Source organism: Salvelinus sp. IW2-2015, linkage group LG4q.1:29 (assembly GCF_002910315.2).
Source record: "Salvelinus sp. IW2-2015 linkage group LG4q.1:29, ASM291031v2, whole genome shotgun sequence".
Lineage (NCBI taxonomy): Eukaryota > Metazoa > Chordata > Actinopteri > Salmoniformes > Salmonidae > Salvelinus > Salvelinus sp. IW2-2015.
Window position 1 is genome coordinate 72818879 of NC_036842.1, and position 18043 is coordinate 72836921.

At 43.7% G+C, this 18043-nt stretch overlaps 1 protein-coding gene across 1 annotated transcript in view; it reads left to right on the top strand.

Annotated features, from left to right (window-relative positions):
- Positions 1 to 18043, top strand: part of LOC111962509 (ankyrin repeat and BTB/POZ domain-containing protein 3-B-like) — a 111370-nt gene that overhangs the window by 70260 nt on the left and 23067 nt on the right. Inside the window, 2 exon segments of the mRNA XM_023985649.2 lie at positions 9205 to 9354; positions 17281 to 17485. Coding sequence (XP_023841417.1) covers positions 9205 to 9354; positions 17281 to 17485 — 355 coding nt within the window.

Sequence of the window (18043 nt, forward strand, 5' to 3'; positions counted from 1 at the left end):
AATGCTTGACAGATGGAATTCATTAGGTTTTGTTGATGTGTGTTTGTGCATGTGTAGATAGTTGCCTTTGCGTGTGTTTGTGTGAGATCTAAATGGAAGTTTATATCTGATATACGTGTTATTGTAAGAGAACTACAAAATCTTGTCCTTGTACTGGGACGTATAGACTACAGCGATGCATCGTTTGAGGCATATTTATGTCTCTGTCGTATTGTATGTTTCTTTGTGTGTGTGCTTGCATGGATGCGTGTGTCGTGCGCATGCATTTGTGTGTGCATACATGTGTGTGTTCTTGCATGTAAGTATGTGTGTGCTTATGTGTGCATGTGTATGTACTGTATGTGCGTGTTTACAATATGTGTCTGTCTGATAGCATGTTGACATGCTCTCTCCCCAGACCATGTTCTATATAAGCAATAAGGCCCGAGTGATTGTGGTATTTYGCCAATATACCACGGTACGGGCTGTTCTTACGCACAACGCAATATGGAGTGCCTGGATACAGCCCTTAGCTGTGGTATATTGGCCATATACCACAAACTCCCAAGGTGCCTTATTACTATTATAAACTGGTTACCAACATAATTAGAGCAGTAAAAATAAATGTGTTGTTATACCCGTTGTATACGGTCTGATATACCACAGATTTCGGACAATCAGCATTCAGGGCCCGAACCACCCAGTTTATAATACTAATAGAAGCATACATGTGCATGTGTTGGTCTTTTCTCCCAGGTCCTGTGTAATCTCACTTCAGAGTGGTTGTAGCCTCCAACTTCCAACACGTCCCTGTGGCTGCTATACAGTACTAACCCATTAAAGACTTGTGGCCGTCTTAGACCGTACTGTGGTTGCTGGGTATCCCAGACCAAGCCCATACTCAAGCACTTGTACAGTCATCCCAGGCATGTGTACTCCYCCTCTCATCTAACTCACATACAACTCTAGACATTTCACTCACAGTTGTATTTGTACCACTGAAAATTGGCCTACAAATGTCAATGCATACGAGGAAATAAAGCTGTTATACAATGTACCGTATGTTATATTCTCCTTTCTCTGCATTTCTGCATCACTGTTTCTCAGGCTAGCTCCATCATGTCTGATTCCTCTCTCTGTATACATATGGCCACCATCTGGTCTGGCAGGGGGATGTCAGAGCCCAAAGTGAGCCAGCTCTCTCAAAAGACTATGTGCAGTATCAGGGTTAACCCCTTACAGGCACACCTGGTACAGTACATGGTGCAGTACACTCTGCAAAGAAAGAAAGGTACAATAGGAAAGACTCTCTCTCTTTTTCCTTATCTCTTTTCTCTATCTTTCTCTCTACCATATTCTTGTTTTTACATACAGACATTTKTTTTTCTCTTTTCTTATTTGATTCAAGTCACATGCCTCTGGTCTAAGTTGTATTATTCATCTCTAAATCCCCTAGAACAGTGAATACAGTACACAGAGGACAGAGTGACTTAGCAGACAGACGGACTGCTATATTTCAGTGTCGTCCCTGCTCTGTGAGAAACCCAGGGAAACTAGTCCCATGGAGCTGCAGAGTTTTCTGGGGAAGAACCAGGCTCTAGTGCGTCCCTCGAAAATAGATTTAAGTGCAGGGTAAAGCCACATCGAGGTCACAACTCCTACAGTCAAGCCTGGGGAAGTCAGAGAGGCAGAGCCTGCCTCTCCAAGCAGGGCTGGTCCTGCATGCTAGGCATTCAGCCCTACAGACAGGGGSTGGCAGAGATAGACAGTCTATAGTAACCCTGCTTTGTTCCCTCTTTTCTCCCTACATAGCTCCTCTTATAGGCCTAAATAGTAGCTCAGATGGATTTGTGTGCTCATATGTCAACATTTATAAGTAAAGCAGTTATTTGATAATCAATGTTTCAACAGCAAAGTAAACAGTAATTGTTTTTTTTACATGTAAAATAACTGTAACTACTATGTTCTCCCTGTGGCAGTAGAATGGAGTCAGTGTTCCAAACCATTGCTTTTAATGTCCCAGGTCTTTTCTTTGAGGCTGTATGACACTGTCCACTTTAGAACGACCCTATTATTGAGTACTAAGCATTCATTATAGAGAGAGATCTGAATGGGGGGCTCCTCCTGTATACAACCAATTAGTCATCATTCAGTGATGAGTGGCTTGCCTGGAGGATCTCTCTCTCTCGCTCTCTCTCTCCTTCTCTCTCTCCTTCTCTCTTTTTCTATCTATCTCTCTCTTTCTCTCTTTCTCTCTTTCTCTCTTTCTCTCATTCTCTCTTTCTCTCTTTCTCTCTTTCTCTCATGCATTTAAACCTCATGACTGAATAGCACTAGCTGTAATTTAGCCCAGGTAGTTAAATAGATTCAAAGTCTGAAATGTATTATTCAAAAGACACAATGGCTACTGGATCCCACCACTGCCACCATATGTCAGACAGGCTTCTGTCATTGCAAAAACATTTATTCTGTCACATGCATTTTTGATAACAACAACATCAGAAAATAATTTCATCATCTAAATTAATAATCTAATCTCTGGTGGCTGAATATTGCCAGGTTTGAACCACAGCACAGTGACAGGGACATAATCAGGAGAGGAGTCCAGGCTTGGCTTTTTTGTCACGCACAGAGAGAGTGGTTACTGTACTTTGGTTGTGGCTGGAGTGTGTGTAAGAATGTCTTGCTCCCAGACAAGCTAAACACCTTCTTCACCCGCTTTGAGGATAACACAGTGCCATCGACGCGGCACCCTCCCAAGAACTGTGYGCTCTCGTTCTCGTTGGCCGACGTGAGTAAGAAATTTAAGCGTGTTAACCCTCGCAAGGCTGATGGCCCACATGTCATCTCTAGCCGAGTCCTCAGAGCATGCACAGAGCAGCTGACTGGAGTGTTTATGGACATATTCAATCTCTCCCTATCCCAGTCTGCTTTCCCCACATGCTTCAAGATGGCCACCATTGTTCATGTACCCAAGAAAGAAAAGGTAACCTAACTAAATTACTATTGCCCCGTAGCACTCACTTCTGTTATCATGAAGTGCTTTGAGAGGCTAGTTAAGGACCATATCACCTTTATCTTACCTGACACCCTAGACCCACTTAAATTTGCTTACCGGCCCAATGGATCAACAGACGATACAATCGCCATTGCGCTGCACACTGCCCTATCCCACCTGGACATGAGGAATACCTGTGGAAGAATGCTGTTCATTGACTACAGCTTGACTACAGCTCAACACCATAGTACCCTTCAAGCTCATCATCAAGCTCGGGGCCCTGGGTCTGAACCCCGCCCTGTGCAACTGGGTCCTGGACTTTCTGACAGGTCGCCCCCAGGTGCCAGGTGGTGAAGGTGGGAAACAACACCTCCACTTCACTGATCCTCAACACTGGGGCCCCACAAGGGTGCGTACTTAGCCCCCTCCAGTACTCCCTGTTCACCCATGACTGCGTGGCCACGCACACCACCAATTCAATCATCAAGTTTGCAGACGACACAAACATAGCAGGCCTGATTYCCAACAATGACGAGACAGCCTACAGGGAGGAGGTGAGGGCCGTGGCGCAGTGGTGCCAGGAAWATAACCTCTCCCTCAATGTCAACAAAACGAAGGAGCTGATTGTGGACAGTGGGGTGAAGAAGGCGCAACAGCGCCCCTTCAAACTCAGGAGGCTGAAGAAAWTTGGGTAGGCCCCTAAGACCCTCACAAACWTTTACAGATGCACCATTGAGAGCATCCTGTCAGGCTGTATCACAGCTTGGTGCGGCAACTGCACCGCCCGCAACTGCCCAACGCATCACCGGGGGCACACTGCCTGCCCTCCAGGACACCTACAGTACCCGATGTCACAGGAAGGCCAAAAAGATCATCAAGGACAACAACCACCTGAACCACTGCCTATTCACCCCGCTACCATCCAGAGGGTGAGATCAGTACAGGTGCATTAAGCTGGGACCGAGAGACTGAAAAACAGCTTCTATCTCAAGGCCTTCAGACTGTTAAATAGCAATCACTAGCCGGCTACCACCCGGTTACTCAACCCTGCCCTATATACATAGACATGGAATCACTGGTCACTTTAATAATGGAACACTAGTCACTTTATTAATGTTTACATACTGCTTTACTCATCTCATTTGTATATACTGTATTCTATTCTACTGTATTTTAGTCAATGCCACTCCGACATTGCTCGTCCTAATATTTATATATTTCTTCATACCATTATTTTACTTTTAGATTTGTGTATTGTTGTGAATTGTTAGATACTACTGCACTGTTGGTGCTAGGAATACAAGCATTTCACTACACCCGAAATAACATCTGCTAAATATGTGTATGTGACCAATAAAATGTGATTTGATTTGAACTCAAGCAGTTCTTCCCTGAGGGCAGTGGCTTCACTGGCTTGCATTAGAACACAGTGAGTCACCTTGCCCCAGCCAAGCCTGTGAGCAGCCTGCACTTCACTGTCAGCTGGTCTTGCACCATCACTGCATGATTCTGCACCCTGCGTCACAGTAAGGTCAAGGACTGGGAAAGTTAAAGCCAAAAGCTAAAGTGCAAACTTGCAAGGTGTTTTTCAAGCACATACTGTCATTTATAAATCAATTAATACATTTTGAGGACATTGGCAAAATTACAGGCTCGAAAACTGTGAGTGAACCCAATTTTTTCTTCAGGGTCTTGATACGGGTCTTTACTTTGGCCAAGTTTCATAGTAAACAACTCTCTGGCACCCCTTGGAAATCGTGACTTTTCAGTGATCTTCCGCGTAAAGCCTGTCCAGCTCCAACAGAACTGTGTTGGTCTGACTGAAGGATGGCCAAGGGATGGAGAGATGACCGGGGGAGCCAAGAGAGAACAGGAAGGAGTCTTACCTCGCCCATCAGTATGAGCCTCTTCTCTCCATCCTCCTTCTCTTCTTCCCTCCTGTCTCAGGTCACAKACAGGACTGGCACCCATGGACTAAGTGGATGTTCAGGTCATGGCCTGCATGTTGAGGGCCTCTGTGGCAACTGGCAAGAGGGTGCCTCTGCTGCCAGCCAGCCCAGCCTACCTTTTGGGAAATCAAGGTGACACTTCAGTGTTTTTGTAACTCATAGCATCCCCCTCATAGAGTCCTCCTGATGTCGGCTTTTCTATCTTTGACTATGGCATGATGCTCGATATTTACCTCCAGAATAATGTGCTGTTATAACGTTCCCCACAAAAATGATGGGTGTTTTCCTAAATCACTGCACATCAAAGGTTGAGGAACACATTTAGCTAGCTGTATAATGGTGTGAAAGTGGTGGCAGGAGAGGGGAGAGATGCCAGGACACCTCCCCGCTGCTTTAAGTGCTTAAAGCTGGATTTCCTGTAGCGTTGCTCTGTGAGCTGGCAAGATAATAAAGAAGGTGTTTCAGAGAAATCCATATTGTGCCTATGTGCTTGCTGAATATGTGTATGTGACCAAGAAAATGTAATTTGATTTGATTGAGGTAGCCTGGTCTGTGGTCCCGGATCTGCTGTCTTGCCAACACCTACAGTCATTGTCATGTATTGCACAAACAGATCTGGGACTAGGCTACCTACCTGTAAAAGTCTTCCACCAAGGCATTGGTTGATACTGTACGTTAGGTTTGGCTGGTGCTGTATCAGACATCTGACCCTATCCTACTGAAGCAGATGGTTGGGTCTCATGTCCTTTGTTAGAGGGACATGTGTTTGTACGTGGTCCCCCGTAGTGTACCTAACTGAGGTGTATAATGGGAGGGGTGATGAACACTGAGCAGTGCGCTGTGGCTCTACACCACACAACACCTGTTATCCCTGCGTCACGGCAACCAGTCACCCCCCACTGGCTCTCCGTCTCCATGGTGACTGACTTTCATTACTGTCAATAGTCTGACCATCTTCACCCTGGAGGAGAAAAAAATAGAAAAATATGTTTGGAATCAGAAATTAGCTGAGGTCTCTATTCTATGTGTAACAAATTAGTCTAGTCATGTGTAATTGGTCAGAGGAGGATTACTAAATTCCCTTGAAGCCATTTTTTTCCTTAGAGACTGATGAATAGTGTAAACTGCAAGGCCAGGCAGCAAGTCAATTAAATTAGCTGCATATTGAGGAGGAAGTGTTCAAACCAAAGCTACTTTCCCTTTTCCCTAGGGAGTATAGGACCATTGGTTATAGCCATTTTGTAATTTGACACACCGCAGGCGTGAGTCGTGGGAAGCGGCAGCAGCACTGCGCTGCTGTGGAAGAATAGGAAATGGGAAGGAAAGCAATCTGCCTCGTCATCCCCTGAGCAGGAGAGAATGACTAATGTAATTTGTGGCTGCAGCTATGATGAAACTGCCTCCATGATATTAGTTTAGGTAGAACACTCCATCTGAGCCAAACTGAAGAGGGATAGGTACAGCATACAAATATGAGCACATACCCTCATTTCTGCAGAGCTAAATAGCCATATTTGAAATGAYGAACTAGAATTTAACATGGCCACCTGATGGTTTAAATCTGAATAAAATAACACAATAAGTAGGTGTGGAATCATATGATAAAGTAAGGTGTCTCACTGCCAAGGGAGATGGCAGTCGAATTGAATATACATAATGGATCGACAAAAACAAGAAAGGCTAGATTATTCAACTGTTTAGCAACAGTGGACTACAGCTATTTAGCTCACAACAAGCATCTCGTATTGAAACGTGAGTACGGAGACAAGCAGGTAACTATCAGCAGCAGTCTACCCCCTTCCTAAAACAGACTGGCATAAATACCAGTTGGTAACACTGCTACCTGGCTTGGGTCCTACCCAACTCACTTGTATGAGTTGTATTTACTTGTATTTATCTCTAAAATACATCAAAGTAGCATGGTATTCATAAATTAATCAGCATTTAACCAACAGCCATACAATTCATTAACTAAAAATAATACAGAGCTCTTACATGTATATAATAGCAGATGTTTGGGCATACAGTGGGGCAAAAAAGTATTTAGTCAGCCACCAATTGTGCAAGTTCTCCCACTTAAAAAGATGAGAGAGGCCTGTAATTTTCATCATAGGTACACCTCAACTATGACAGACAAAATTAGAAAAAAAATCCAGAAAATCACATTGTAGGATTTTTAATTAATTTATTTGCAAATTATGGTGGAAAATAAGTATTTGGTCAATAACAAAAGTTTATCTCAATACTTTGTTATATACCCTTTGTTGGCAATGACAGAGGTCAAACGTTTTCTGTAAGTCTTCACAAGGTTTTCAGGTATTTTGGCCCATTCCTCCATGCAGATCTCCTCTAGAGCAGTGATGTTTTGTGGCTGTTGCTGGGCAACACGGACTTTCAACTCCCTCCAAAGATTTTCTATGGGGTTGAGATCTGGAGACTGGCTAGGCCACTCCAGGACCTTGAAATGCTTCTTACGAAGCCACTCCTTCGTTGCCCGGGCGGTGTGTTTGGGATCATTGTCATGCTGAAAGACCCAGCCACGTTTCATCTTCAATGCCCTTGCTGATGGAAGGAGGTTTTCACTCAAAATCTCACGATACATGGCCCCATTCATTCTTTCCTTTACATGGATCAGTCGTCCTGGTCCCTTTGCAGAAAAACAGCCCCAAAGCATGATGTTTCCACCCCCATGCTTCACAGTAGGTATGGTGTTCTTTGGATGCAACTCAGCATTCTTTGTCCTCCAAACACGATGAGTTGAGTTTTTACCAAAAAGTTATATTTTGGCTTCATCTGACCATATGACATTCTCCCAATCTTCTTCTGGATCATCCAAATGCTCTCTAGCAAATTTCAGATGGGCCTGGACATGTACTGGCTTAAGCAGGGGGACACGTCTGGCACTGCAGGATTTGAGTCCCTGGCGGCGTAGTGTGTTACTGATGGTAGACTTTGTTACTTTGGTCCCAGCTCTCTGCAGGTCATTCACTAGGTCCCCCCGTGTGGTTCTGGGATTTTTGCTCACCGTTCTTGTGATCATTTTGACCCCACGGGGTGAGATCTTGCGTGGAGCCCCAGATCGAGGGAGATTATCAGTGGTCTTGTATGTCTTCCATTTCCTAATAATTGCTCCCACAGTTGATTTCTTCAAACCAAGCTGCTTACCTATTGCAGATTCAGTCTTCCCAGCCTGGTGCAGGTCTACAATTTTGTTTCTGGTGTCCCTTGACAGCTCTTTGGTCTTGGCKATAGTGGAGTTTGGAGTGTGACTGTTTGAGGTTGTGGACAGGTGTCTTTTATACTGATAACAAGTTCAAACAGGTGCCATTAATACAGGTAACGAGTGGAGGACAGAGGAGCCTCTTAAAGAAGAAGTTACAGGTCTGTGAGAGCCAGAAATCTTGCTTGTTTGTAGGTGACCAAATACTTATTTTCCACCATAATTTGCAAATAAATTCATAAAAAATCCTACAATGTGATTTTCTGGATTTTTTCCCCTCATTTTGTCTGTCATAGTTGAAGTGTACCTATGATGAAAATTACAGGCCTCTCTCATCTTTTTAAGTGGGAGAACTTGCACAATTGGTGGCTGACTAAATACTTTTTTGCCCCACTGATACATTCAGCAACAGGTAGAGTTTAATCAATGTCAGGAAAACACTGGAAAGGCGGCACTAAGCCGCATCATCACAAATCATATATATATATATATATATATTCGTTTTTTTTTCTAAGCAATAATACTCTATGAAACACAGGCAGTCAAAGGGGACATTTCTGAAATTGAGGGGATGAAGTATCCTCTCCCTGTTCCAATGCCTCAACTTGTAAACAGCAAACGATTACACCCTAGCTCAGCGACAAAGACTGCCAGGCGTTGTTCCTCACACACAGTGATTGCTTGTGTAGACAGAAACACAATACAGTATACTCCTCAATGTCCCCTCTACGAAGATGGCTGACAATGAGCTTTAGGGACAAACCATTCACCTGTTGCAGTGCAATACAAACCAACATATCTAATGAACATAAAGCTTTCCTGCAATGGAAAAGTCACTTCTCCTTACTTAAAAAGAACCAACTCATGCTGTATTATGATTATTGTAACTTTTCACTTATTTGACATTTTGTTATCCAGTGAGTCTGGGTCCATCGTGAGTCTGACTACTGTGTTTACACATTGGTTTGTTCTTAACCACCTGTCTCTTTTCTCTCCTCTTCCTCCCTCTCAACCTCCTTTCTCTCTATCTCCCCCCTCTGCCACTTTCCCTACTGCAGGTGTGCTCAGCCTACCAGAGAGCCTGACTCTGCATCGGGACCAGCAGCGGTCAGGGAAAAGTGGGGAGGGCCACTCCTACAGTCAGTCGGAGCTGCGCTCCATAGAGCAGTGCCTGCTAGCCACACGGGTGGGCAGCATCTCAGAACTCAGTGAGTATACTTAGACAGACATACAGTATATATTGTACACTGACACACATATTGGGTTTTTACAATGCCTTTGTACATTGTGTGTGTGTGTGTGTGTGTGTGTGTGTGTGTGTGTGTGTGTGTGTGTGTGTGTGTGTGTGTGTGTGTGTGTTTGCGTGCGTGCGCGCGTGCGTGCGTGCGTGCGTGCGTGCGTGCGTGTGTGTGTTAGAGTAAGCCCACTCAGGTCTCTTTTTTACCCCAACAGAGTAATTTCTCCTGAAGCATCCATATGATTTGCCTTCTAAGATGAACATGTACCCCAGAAGTCCAGATAACGAGGTCAATGGCAGAGAATTCCAAATCTATCCATTATTCAAACAATTTAAGTACCGTAGGCATTTGAATGGTCAATACATTTCTAGGAATAGATTTACATATGCTTTAAGGATTAGGACGGCAGAGAGGTATTCTATTTCACCTACAGCCTTTCAGGGAGTTCAAGGATCACTATGAGACATATGTCTTCTTTCCCCATGTTGTCATCTGTTGAAAGTGGAACAACTACTGCAACTGTTCCCCAGATCCTTGCAAGAAACCTGGTAAATTAATATACAGTGCATTCGGAAAGTATTCAGACCCCTTGACTTTTTCCACATTTTGTTACATTACAGCCTTATTCTAAAATGGATTAAATTGTTTTCTCCCCTCATCAATCTACATACAATGCCCCATAATGACAAAGCAAAAGCATATTTTTTTTGCAAATGTATTTAAAAAAAACTGAAATATCACATATACATAAGTATTCAGACCCTTTACTCACTAATATGTTGAAGCACCTTTGGCAGTGATTACAGCCTCAAGTCTTCTTGGGTATGACGCTACAAGCTTGGCACACCTGTATTTGGGGAGTTTCTCCCATTCTCTGCAGATCCTCTCAAGCTCTGTCAGGTTGGATGGGGAGCATCAGTGCACAGCTATTTTCAGGTTTCTCCAGAGATGTTCCATCGGGTTCAAGTCTGGGCTCTGGCTGGGCCACTCAAAGACATTCAGAGACTTGTCCCGAAGCCACTCCTGCGTTGTCTTGGCTGTGTGCTAAGGGTCGTTGTTTTCATCAAGGATCTCTTTGTACTTTGCTCCGTTTTTCTGACTAGTCTCCCAGTCCCCGCCGCTGAAAAACATCCCCACAGCATGATGCTGCCACCACTATGCTTCACCGTAGGTATCGTGCCAGGTTTCCTTCAGACGTGACGCTTGACATACAGAAAATCTTGTTTCTCATGGTCGGAGAGTCCTTTAGGTGCCTTTTGGCAAACTCCAAGCGGGCTGTCATGTGCCTTTTACCGAGGAGTGGCTTCCGTCTGGCCACTCTACCATAAAGGCCTGATTGGTAGAGTGCTGGAGAGATGGTTGTCCTTCTGGAAGGTTCTCCCCTCTCCACAGAGGAACTCTGGAGCTCTGTCAGACTGACCATCGGGTTCTTGGTCACCTCCCTCCCTCCCCCGATTTCTCAGTTTGGGCATGCGGCCAGCTCTAGGAAGAGTCTTGGTGGTTCCAAACTCCTTCCATTTAAGAATGGTAGGAGGCCACTGTGTTCCTGGAGACCTTCAATGCTGCAGAAATGTTTTGATACCCTTCCCCAGATCTGTGCCTCGACACAATTCTGTCTCTGAGCTCTACGGACGATTCCTTCGACCTCATGGCTTGGTTTTTGCTTTGACATGCACTGTCAACTGTGGGACCTTATGTAGACAGGTGTGTACCTTTCCAAATCATGTCCAATCAATTGAATTTACCACAGGTGGACTCCAATCAAGTTGTAGAAACATCTCAAGGATGATCAATGGAAACAGGATGAACCTGAGCTCAATTTTGAGTCTCATAGCAAAGGGTCTGAATACTTACGTAAATAAGATATTTCTGTTTTTTATTTATAATACATTTGCAAACATGTCTGAAAACCTGTTTTTGCTTTGTCATTACGGGGTATTGTTTGTAGATTGATGATTTAAAAAAAAAAGTAAATTCATTTTAGCATAAGACTGTAACGTAACAAAATGTGGAAAAGGGGAAGGGGTCTAAATACTTTCAGAATGCACTGTACATGTATGTTTTTGTGAAAACCTCTTCCACTTGAGAATATGTTGAGCTCTTGTATAATGCTCTTAGGGCCATACACAGTACTGTATCTCTTCCAATGGCATTTCGATAAACTGTAGTCCGTTAAGGCCATTTTTTGGTGAGTGAGTGTGTCCTTCATTTGAAGAGACACCCAGTTCAGTCTGGGGGTGTGGTTGAGTTTGTGTCCTCAGCTCATTTCAGCTGACTAACCAAGAAACAACCTGTGATGTCCAGAAGTGCTGAAACCTCTAGTCTAGTCAGTGTAGATACACAGAGCAATGTCATTCTAAGAACACATGTAGCAACACAGAAAGGCTTTAAAGATGTCTCTTTCAGACGTGAGGTCTCTAATGCTGTCTCTTTCAGACGTGAGGTCTCTAATGCTGTCTSTTTCAGATGTGAGGTCTTTCCTGATGTCTCGTTCAGACGTGAGGTCTCTAATGCTGTCTCATTCAGACGTGAGGTCTCTGATGCTGTCTCTTTCAGACGTGAGGTCTTTCCTGAAGTCTCATTCAGACGTGAGGTCTCTAATGCTGTCTCATTCAGACGTGAGGTCTTCTAATGCTGTCTCTTTCAGACGTGAGGTCTCTAATGCTGTCTCATTCAGACGTGAGGTCTCTAATGCTGTCTCATTCAGACGTGAGGTCTCTAATGCTGTCTCAAAATTCAAAGCTCAGACGTGAGGTCTCTAATGCTGTCTCATTCAGACGTGAGGTCTCTAATGCTGTCTCATTCAGATGTGAGGTCTCTAATGCTGTCTCTTTCAGGCGTGAGGTCTCTGATGCTGTCTCTTTCAGATGTGAGGTCTCTAATGCTGTCTCTTTCAGATGTGAGGTCTCTAATGCTGTCTCTTTCAGATGTGAGGTCTCTAATGCTGTCTCTTTCAGATGTTATGTCGATATTTGGCCAATGTTATTGCATCTGACACGATGAGCGACCCAAAGCACCCTGTGTGTCCAGCGTCAACACTTATCATCAGAATAAACACTGATCCAATTCTAATCTGGATCAAAATGGAGTACCAGGCATACAGAGCGCTAAGTTACATCAGTACATGGAATATTTATGGGGTCACTCTGGGACTCATTCAACTGTGTTGACACTGCAAATACAGTGACACAGCTGTAGCGGCCAAGGATACCTCTCGATGCCTCTCGAGCTTATTTCCAAAGGTAATATCAATGCAGGAAGTTTATCTTGTAAATAGATCGGATGACGTGAAAGCATATGTGCAAAGTTCAAACTGCAGAATGAATTATGGAGAAAAGCAGAAACGTCAACAATGGACAAGCTATCAGACTGTCATGGAGGGAGAGGGAGAGGATAAAGACAGATGATAAAAAATCTGGCAAAGTTAAATTTAGAGATTTGCATATTCTAGGTATAGTGTTTTTCCAATGGCATTTAGATGTCCATTTTAGAGTTAGCGATTTTTCTGCTCTGTTAGTTGTGTCATTTATTTTGTGTTAAATGCCATATAGGCATATTTGAAACGGCAGTCTGTCAAAGTCCCCACAAAACGAGCTGTCATCTCTGACATGTTTCAACAATACCTCAGAGAATCATCATCAGTCAGTCAGAGATTAAATTAGGTAAAATCTTCCTCTGAAGTAGAGAGAAATTGATCATGTAATTATGTACATTTAACAACAATGGCCTCATCCTATTCTTGGAAATGTCAATATACTCAGCACAGGCTATTTTCATATGGAAATCTGTAGAAGCAACCACTAGGGGAAAAGTACCTCAGGAAATAATGTCAAAATGATGACCTCCGTGATTGCTTTCTACACCACCAGAAAAACTGTTTTATGTTCATATAATGTGGGGTCCTTATTGGAGCCCATTGTCGGATGTTTAGGAACAAATGAGGTGGTTAATTGATTTTGAACCAGAATCAATTTGGATCAGGACTCAAATCTGAACACAGATCTTATCATCTCCACAGATCTCCCTGTATCATAAAACACACACGCGCACACACACACACACACACACACACACACACACACACACACACACACACACACATTTTACATTTATTTATTGATAATAAACATAGGCAATACATTTTTTAAACAGTTTAACCTGCTATGTTCCTATGCTTCTGTCAGCCTTGGAGAGAAACGTCCTGGACCTACACAGGCCACTCACAATTAAACACTATCATGGCTGATTGGCAGCAAATCAAAGTCCAAATAGCTCTGACTTCACCTGCACAATTCTGTGCATTACACTACACATTCTCCAACTGCAAAGACCAAATATGATAAGAAGTTGTGTACAAAACATTTCTAATACCGCTTCTACTTTCTGTCTACTGGTAAATGTTGGGTCATGGCTCCTGTGAGATGTACTCAGCTTCTACCCCATTAAACAGTCATTACACATCACGCTCTAATGAACGCTTGGCTGTTATGTGTGCACTGAATAGCTGGTAACTCACCCCTAAGGTGTCAACACTTCTAAATTCCCCTTGTAAATATAAGCGGTGTGAATGTACTCCTGAGAAACAGAACTAGACGAGAACCCAGCTCATTGCAACAGTGAACAGGTTTTAGGAGATTACCTTTTGATAACCATGTAGATCCTGTAGACAAAGCGGATGGTGCCCTGCTGAACACTTTAAAAAGGCATTATAGTTAAAATGCATACCCAAAGACTAGAGCTATGATACCAGTCTGTCTCCTACTTCCCTGCTCACTGTTGCTGGAAAGAATGAGCTAGGTGGGATGAAATTAGCAGTAGCTTGAATCCCATTGATAAACTAATGGCATTGTAGACTAGCTCTTAAATGGCTCTCCTTCTTCCTCGCCACCATTATGAGCTATATTGTCACGTTCTGACCTTAGTTCCTTTTTTATGTCTTTATTTTGGTTTGGTCAGGGCGTGAGTTGGGGTGGGCATTCTATGTTGTTTTTCTATGTTTGTATTTCTGTGTTTGGCCTGGTATGGTTCTCAATTAGAGGCAGCTGTCGATCGTTGTCTCTGATTGAGAATCATACTTAGGTAGCCTGTTTTCCCACTATGGGTTGTGGGTAGTTGTTTTCTGTGTCTGTGTTTTACCATACAGAACTGTTTCAGTCTCGGTCATTCTCATTTTGTTTTGTCATTCAGTGTTCAGTTGGTTTTCATTAAAATGGACACTTACCACGCTGCACATTGGTCCGATCTTTCATACTCGTCATCAGACGAGGACGAGTACCGTTACATATATGGCTAACACAAAGTACTGTCCAGTCCAGTATCCATGGTGACAGGACAGCTTTTATTAGAGGACATGACAGCTAGCCGTTTCCTATTCCTGCCTATTATATATCCATCTGTAACATATCAGTGGTTGTTTTCTGTACTTCAGAAGAAACTCACTGTCTTTGTGTAGAGAAAGGCACAGTTCTGTGGCCGAGAGTGTTGCTGTTGGCTTGTTGTGTATAGTTATCTCACTCCTCAGCCCTACGGCTGCCTGCCTGCCTGCCTGCCTGCCTGCCTGCCTGCCTGCCTGCCTGCCTGCATGCCTGCATGCCTGCATGCCTGCCCGCCACCCAACTCCAGGAAATGTCACAGGCCAACATCAATAAGAGATGAGGATGGATGTTAGACCATCACGCTGAGCTGCCTGCCTCAGTCCCCCCTCCCCCTCATTCCACTGCTTAATTAGGGCACTATTACACTGTCATCACACTGTATTGTACTCCCTTTGGTACAATTAGTGTAGGGGGGGTGTAGTGTGTGGGTGTGCAGTGTGTGTGCGTGCGGTTGTGCTGCTAGCATGTCAAGGCTATAGGGTCTCAATTATACATCTGAATTGTCAGTGTGTGGTGGTTGTTGTTTGTTTTCATCAGATCCACTAGCCCACTCTGTTCTTTGCATTGCATCATACTGTTCCATACAATGCTGCACTGTTTCTCTTATCAGTCGAGCACTGACATCTCCCAGGTCTGCTGTCTGAAAGATAGACTGTTGATTCCAAGCATCCAATTCCCCCCTTTAAGTCATGCTTCCACATGTGCCCTTCTCTCATTGTCAAGGCAAAAACAAAATCTTGACAACAGGCAAGCCACACAATTATGATGCTAAACAAACCATTTGTCTCTTTGAATGACAGTCCCCATAGACTCATCCCTTTATTGGTACGACTGCTTGCTGTTGCGTTTCCACTGAATGAGTTTGGTGAGAAATAGATCCCTCTTAAATACCACTGTTTAGTCTTTAATTGAATGCAATGTGTTGTGATTGTGAAACAGACCCCTACAGTATGTGTGAATGTGAAACCAATGGAACGTGCCATTACACTATAACTCTATTACTTGACTGACAGACTAGCACCATGTCAACCTATATCAGGACGATATATATGTGTGTTTATTTGGATCCCCATCAGCAGCTACTCTTCCTGGGGTCCACAAAAAACACAAAACATGACAAGTAACAAAACACTGATACACTGATAGACAAGGACAGTCACACAAATTTAACGTACAACGATATACAAACAATACAACAACAAGAAATGATGTGTTAGATGCATAATAATGTTATATAAACAATGTGTTTTTCTGTTGTATGCACATTAACAAAAGTGTACGGACTGATAGGGTCCAGGACTCTCAGAATGTCATGCTATGATAGAGACGCAGAACAATCTGCAGTATGTTTCTAATGTATAGTAATGGTGTCATATCGACAAGATGTGCTTTTCTGCTCTATATAGTAGAAATAGGGTGAGTACTGGTACTCGTTGTGTCTATGAGATAGCATAAATAGTGCAGCCTTTTGAAAAACCCTCATGTACAGTTTTACTGTGTCTCAGTGGGATTCTAGTTGGGCCCAGCTGTCTCGTTGTCTGGCTTCCAGGTCTGCAAGGCATTTGAAGGCAATATGTCCTGTCCCTTTCAGCTCAGTAAAAATTTTGTGGAAAACAGTTTTTGCCATGCCATTTGAAGCATCTGGAGAATATTCACATTTTATGAGGAAATCCTTTTAAGCAGAGAGTTTGAGTGAAACCGCATGACCTAAAAGTACTGGAGGATTATGCAGAGCATGAGGAAATAGCAAGGAGAATATTATGTTCCTAAATATTCATATTTCATAAAAAACAGTTGTGGCTATGCTTTTACTCGGCGGAAGCTCCTTTAGAGAGGATGGTGATGAACCCCTGTCTGTCTGTCTGTCTGTCTGTCTGTCTGTCTGTCTGTCTGTCTGTCTGTCTGTCTGTCTGTCTGTCTGTCTGTCTGGTCCTGTCTGTCTGTCTGTCTGCTTGTCGTATGTCTGTCTGTCTGTCTGTCTGTCTGTCTGTCTGCTGTCTGTCTGTCTGTCTGTCTGTCTGTCTGTTCTGTCTGTCTGTCTGTCTGTCTGTCTGTCTGCTCTGTCTGTCTGTCTGTCCTGTCTGTCTGTCTGTCTGTCTGGTCTGTCTGTCTGTCTGTCTGTCTGTCTGTCTGTCTGTCCGTCTTCCTGTCTGTCTGTCTGTTGTCTGTCTGTCTGTTTGTCTTCTGTCTGTCTGTCTGTCTGGTCTGTCTGTTCTGTCTGTCTGTCTGTTGTTGCTGTCTGTCTGTCTGTCTGTCTGTCTGTCTGTCTGTCTGTCTGTCTGTCTGTCTGTCTGTCTGTGTTTATGTCTCTTCACCATGGGGTCTAGATATTCTCTATATTATCTATCTCCCCTGACAGCGTGCGTGTGCGTGTGTACACGTTTGTGTGCGTGTGTGTACGCATGCGTGTGAAAACAAGAGGACATTCCCTCCATTTCTCTCTGACCTTCTTATTGTCCAGCTCCTGACTTTATTGTGGATGTGTGTGTAACCCCACCCCTCTTTTCATTGTGTTCTGCAGGTGACCTGGTCTCCCGGGCCATGCACCACCTCCAGCCGCTGCATGTGAAGAACCATAGCAACGGGACGCCCATCCACCAGAAGAGCAGCCCAGTACACTGGGAGCCTGAGGCGCTCTACACTCTCTGCTACTTCATGCACTGTCCCCAGGTGGAATGGGAGAACCCCAACGTAGAACCCTCTAAGGTTACCCTGCAGACAGAGAGGTAACACACACCTCAAATGAGACTGTTATATATATAGTAAATCTCTACATTGACGGTGTAGATAGACAGTTATGATTCACAGCTCAGGAGAATCTCTGTCCTGTACTGAACCTCCACATTCATCTCTTGATCAGATAGGTATTGACACAAATATCATGGTAGTACTTTAATTCTATGGTGAACCAAAGCCATTCTGAAGTACGCCAGACAAATCTGTATTCAGTTTTAACAGTGAACCTCCAAAGTCTCCCCCACATCCCTAAACCAGATGTTTTCCTGTCGAGGAATAATATTTCCATTGGTTCAATGGAAATGGAGTCATTTGACAGCTTGTTAAGGCATAGTAAGCCCTAACAATCACCTGTGTGGGAAAACAGCAGGAAATTACTTTTGAAACAGACTCATATCCACACATGCACAGTCAAAGTTGATGGCTTTGATTCAGTCGGTGTCACTAACATAGTCATTACAGTTCAATACAAGTTAGAGGCTGTATGGAGTCCATGTTTTAGAATGTATGGAGTCCATGTTTTAGAATGTATGGAGTCCATGTTTTAG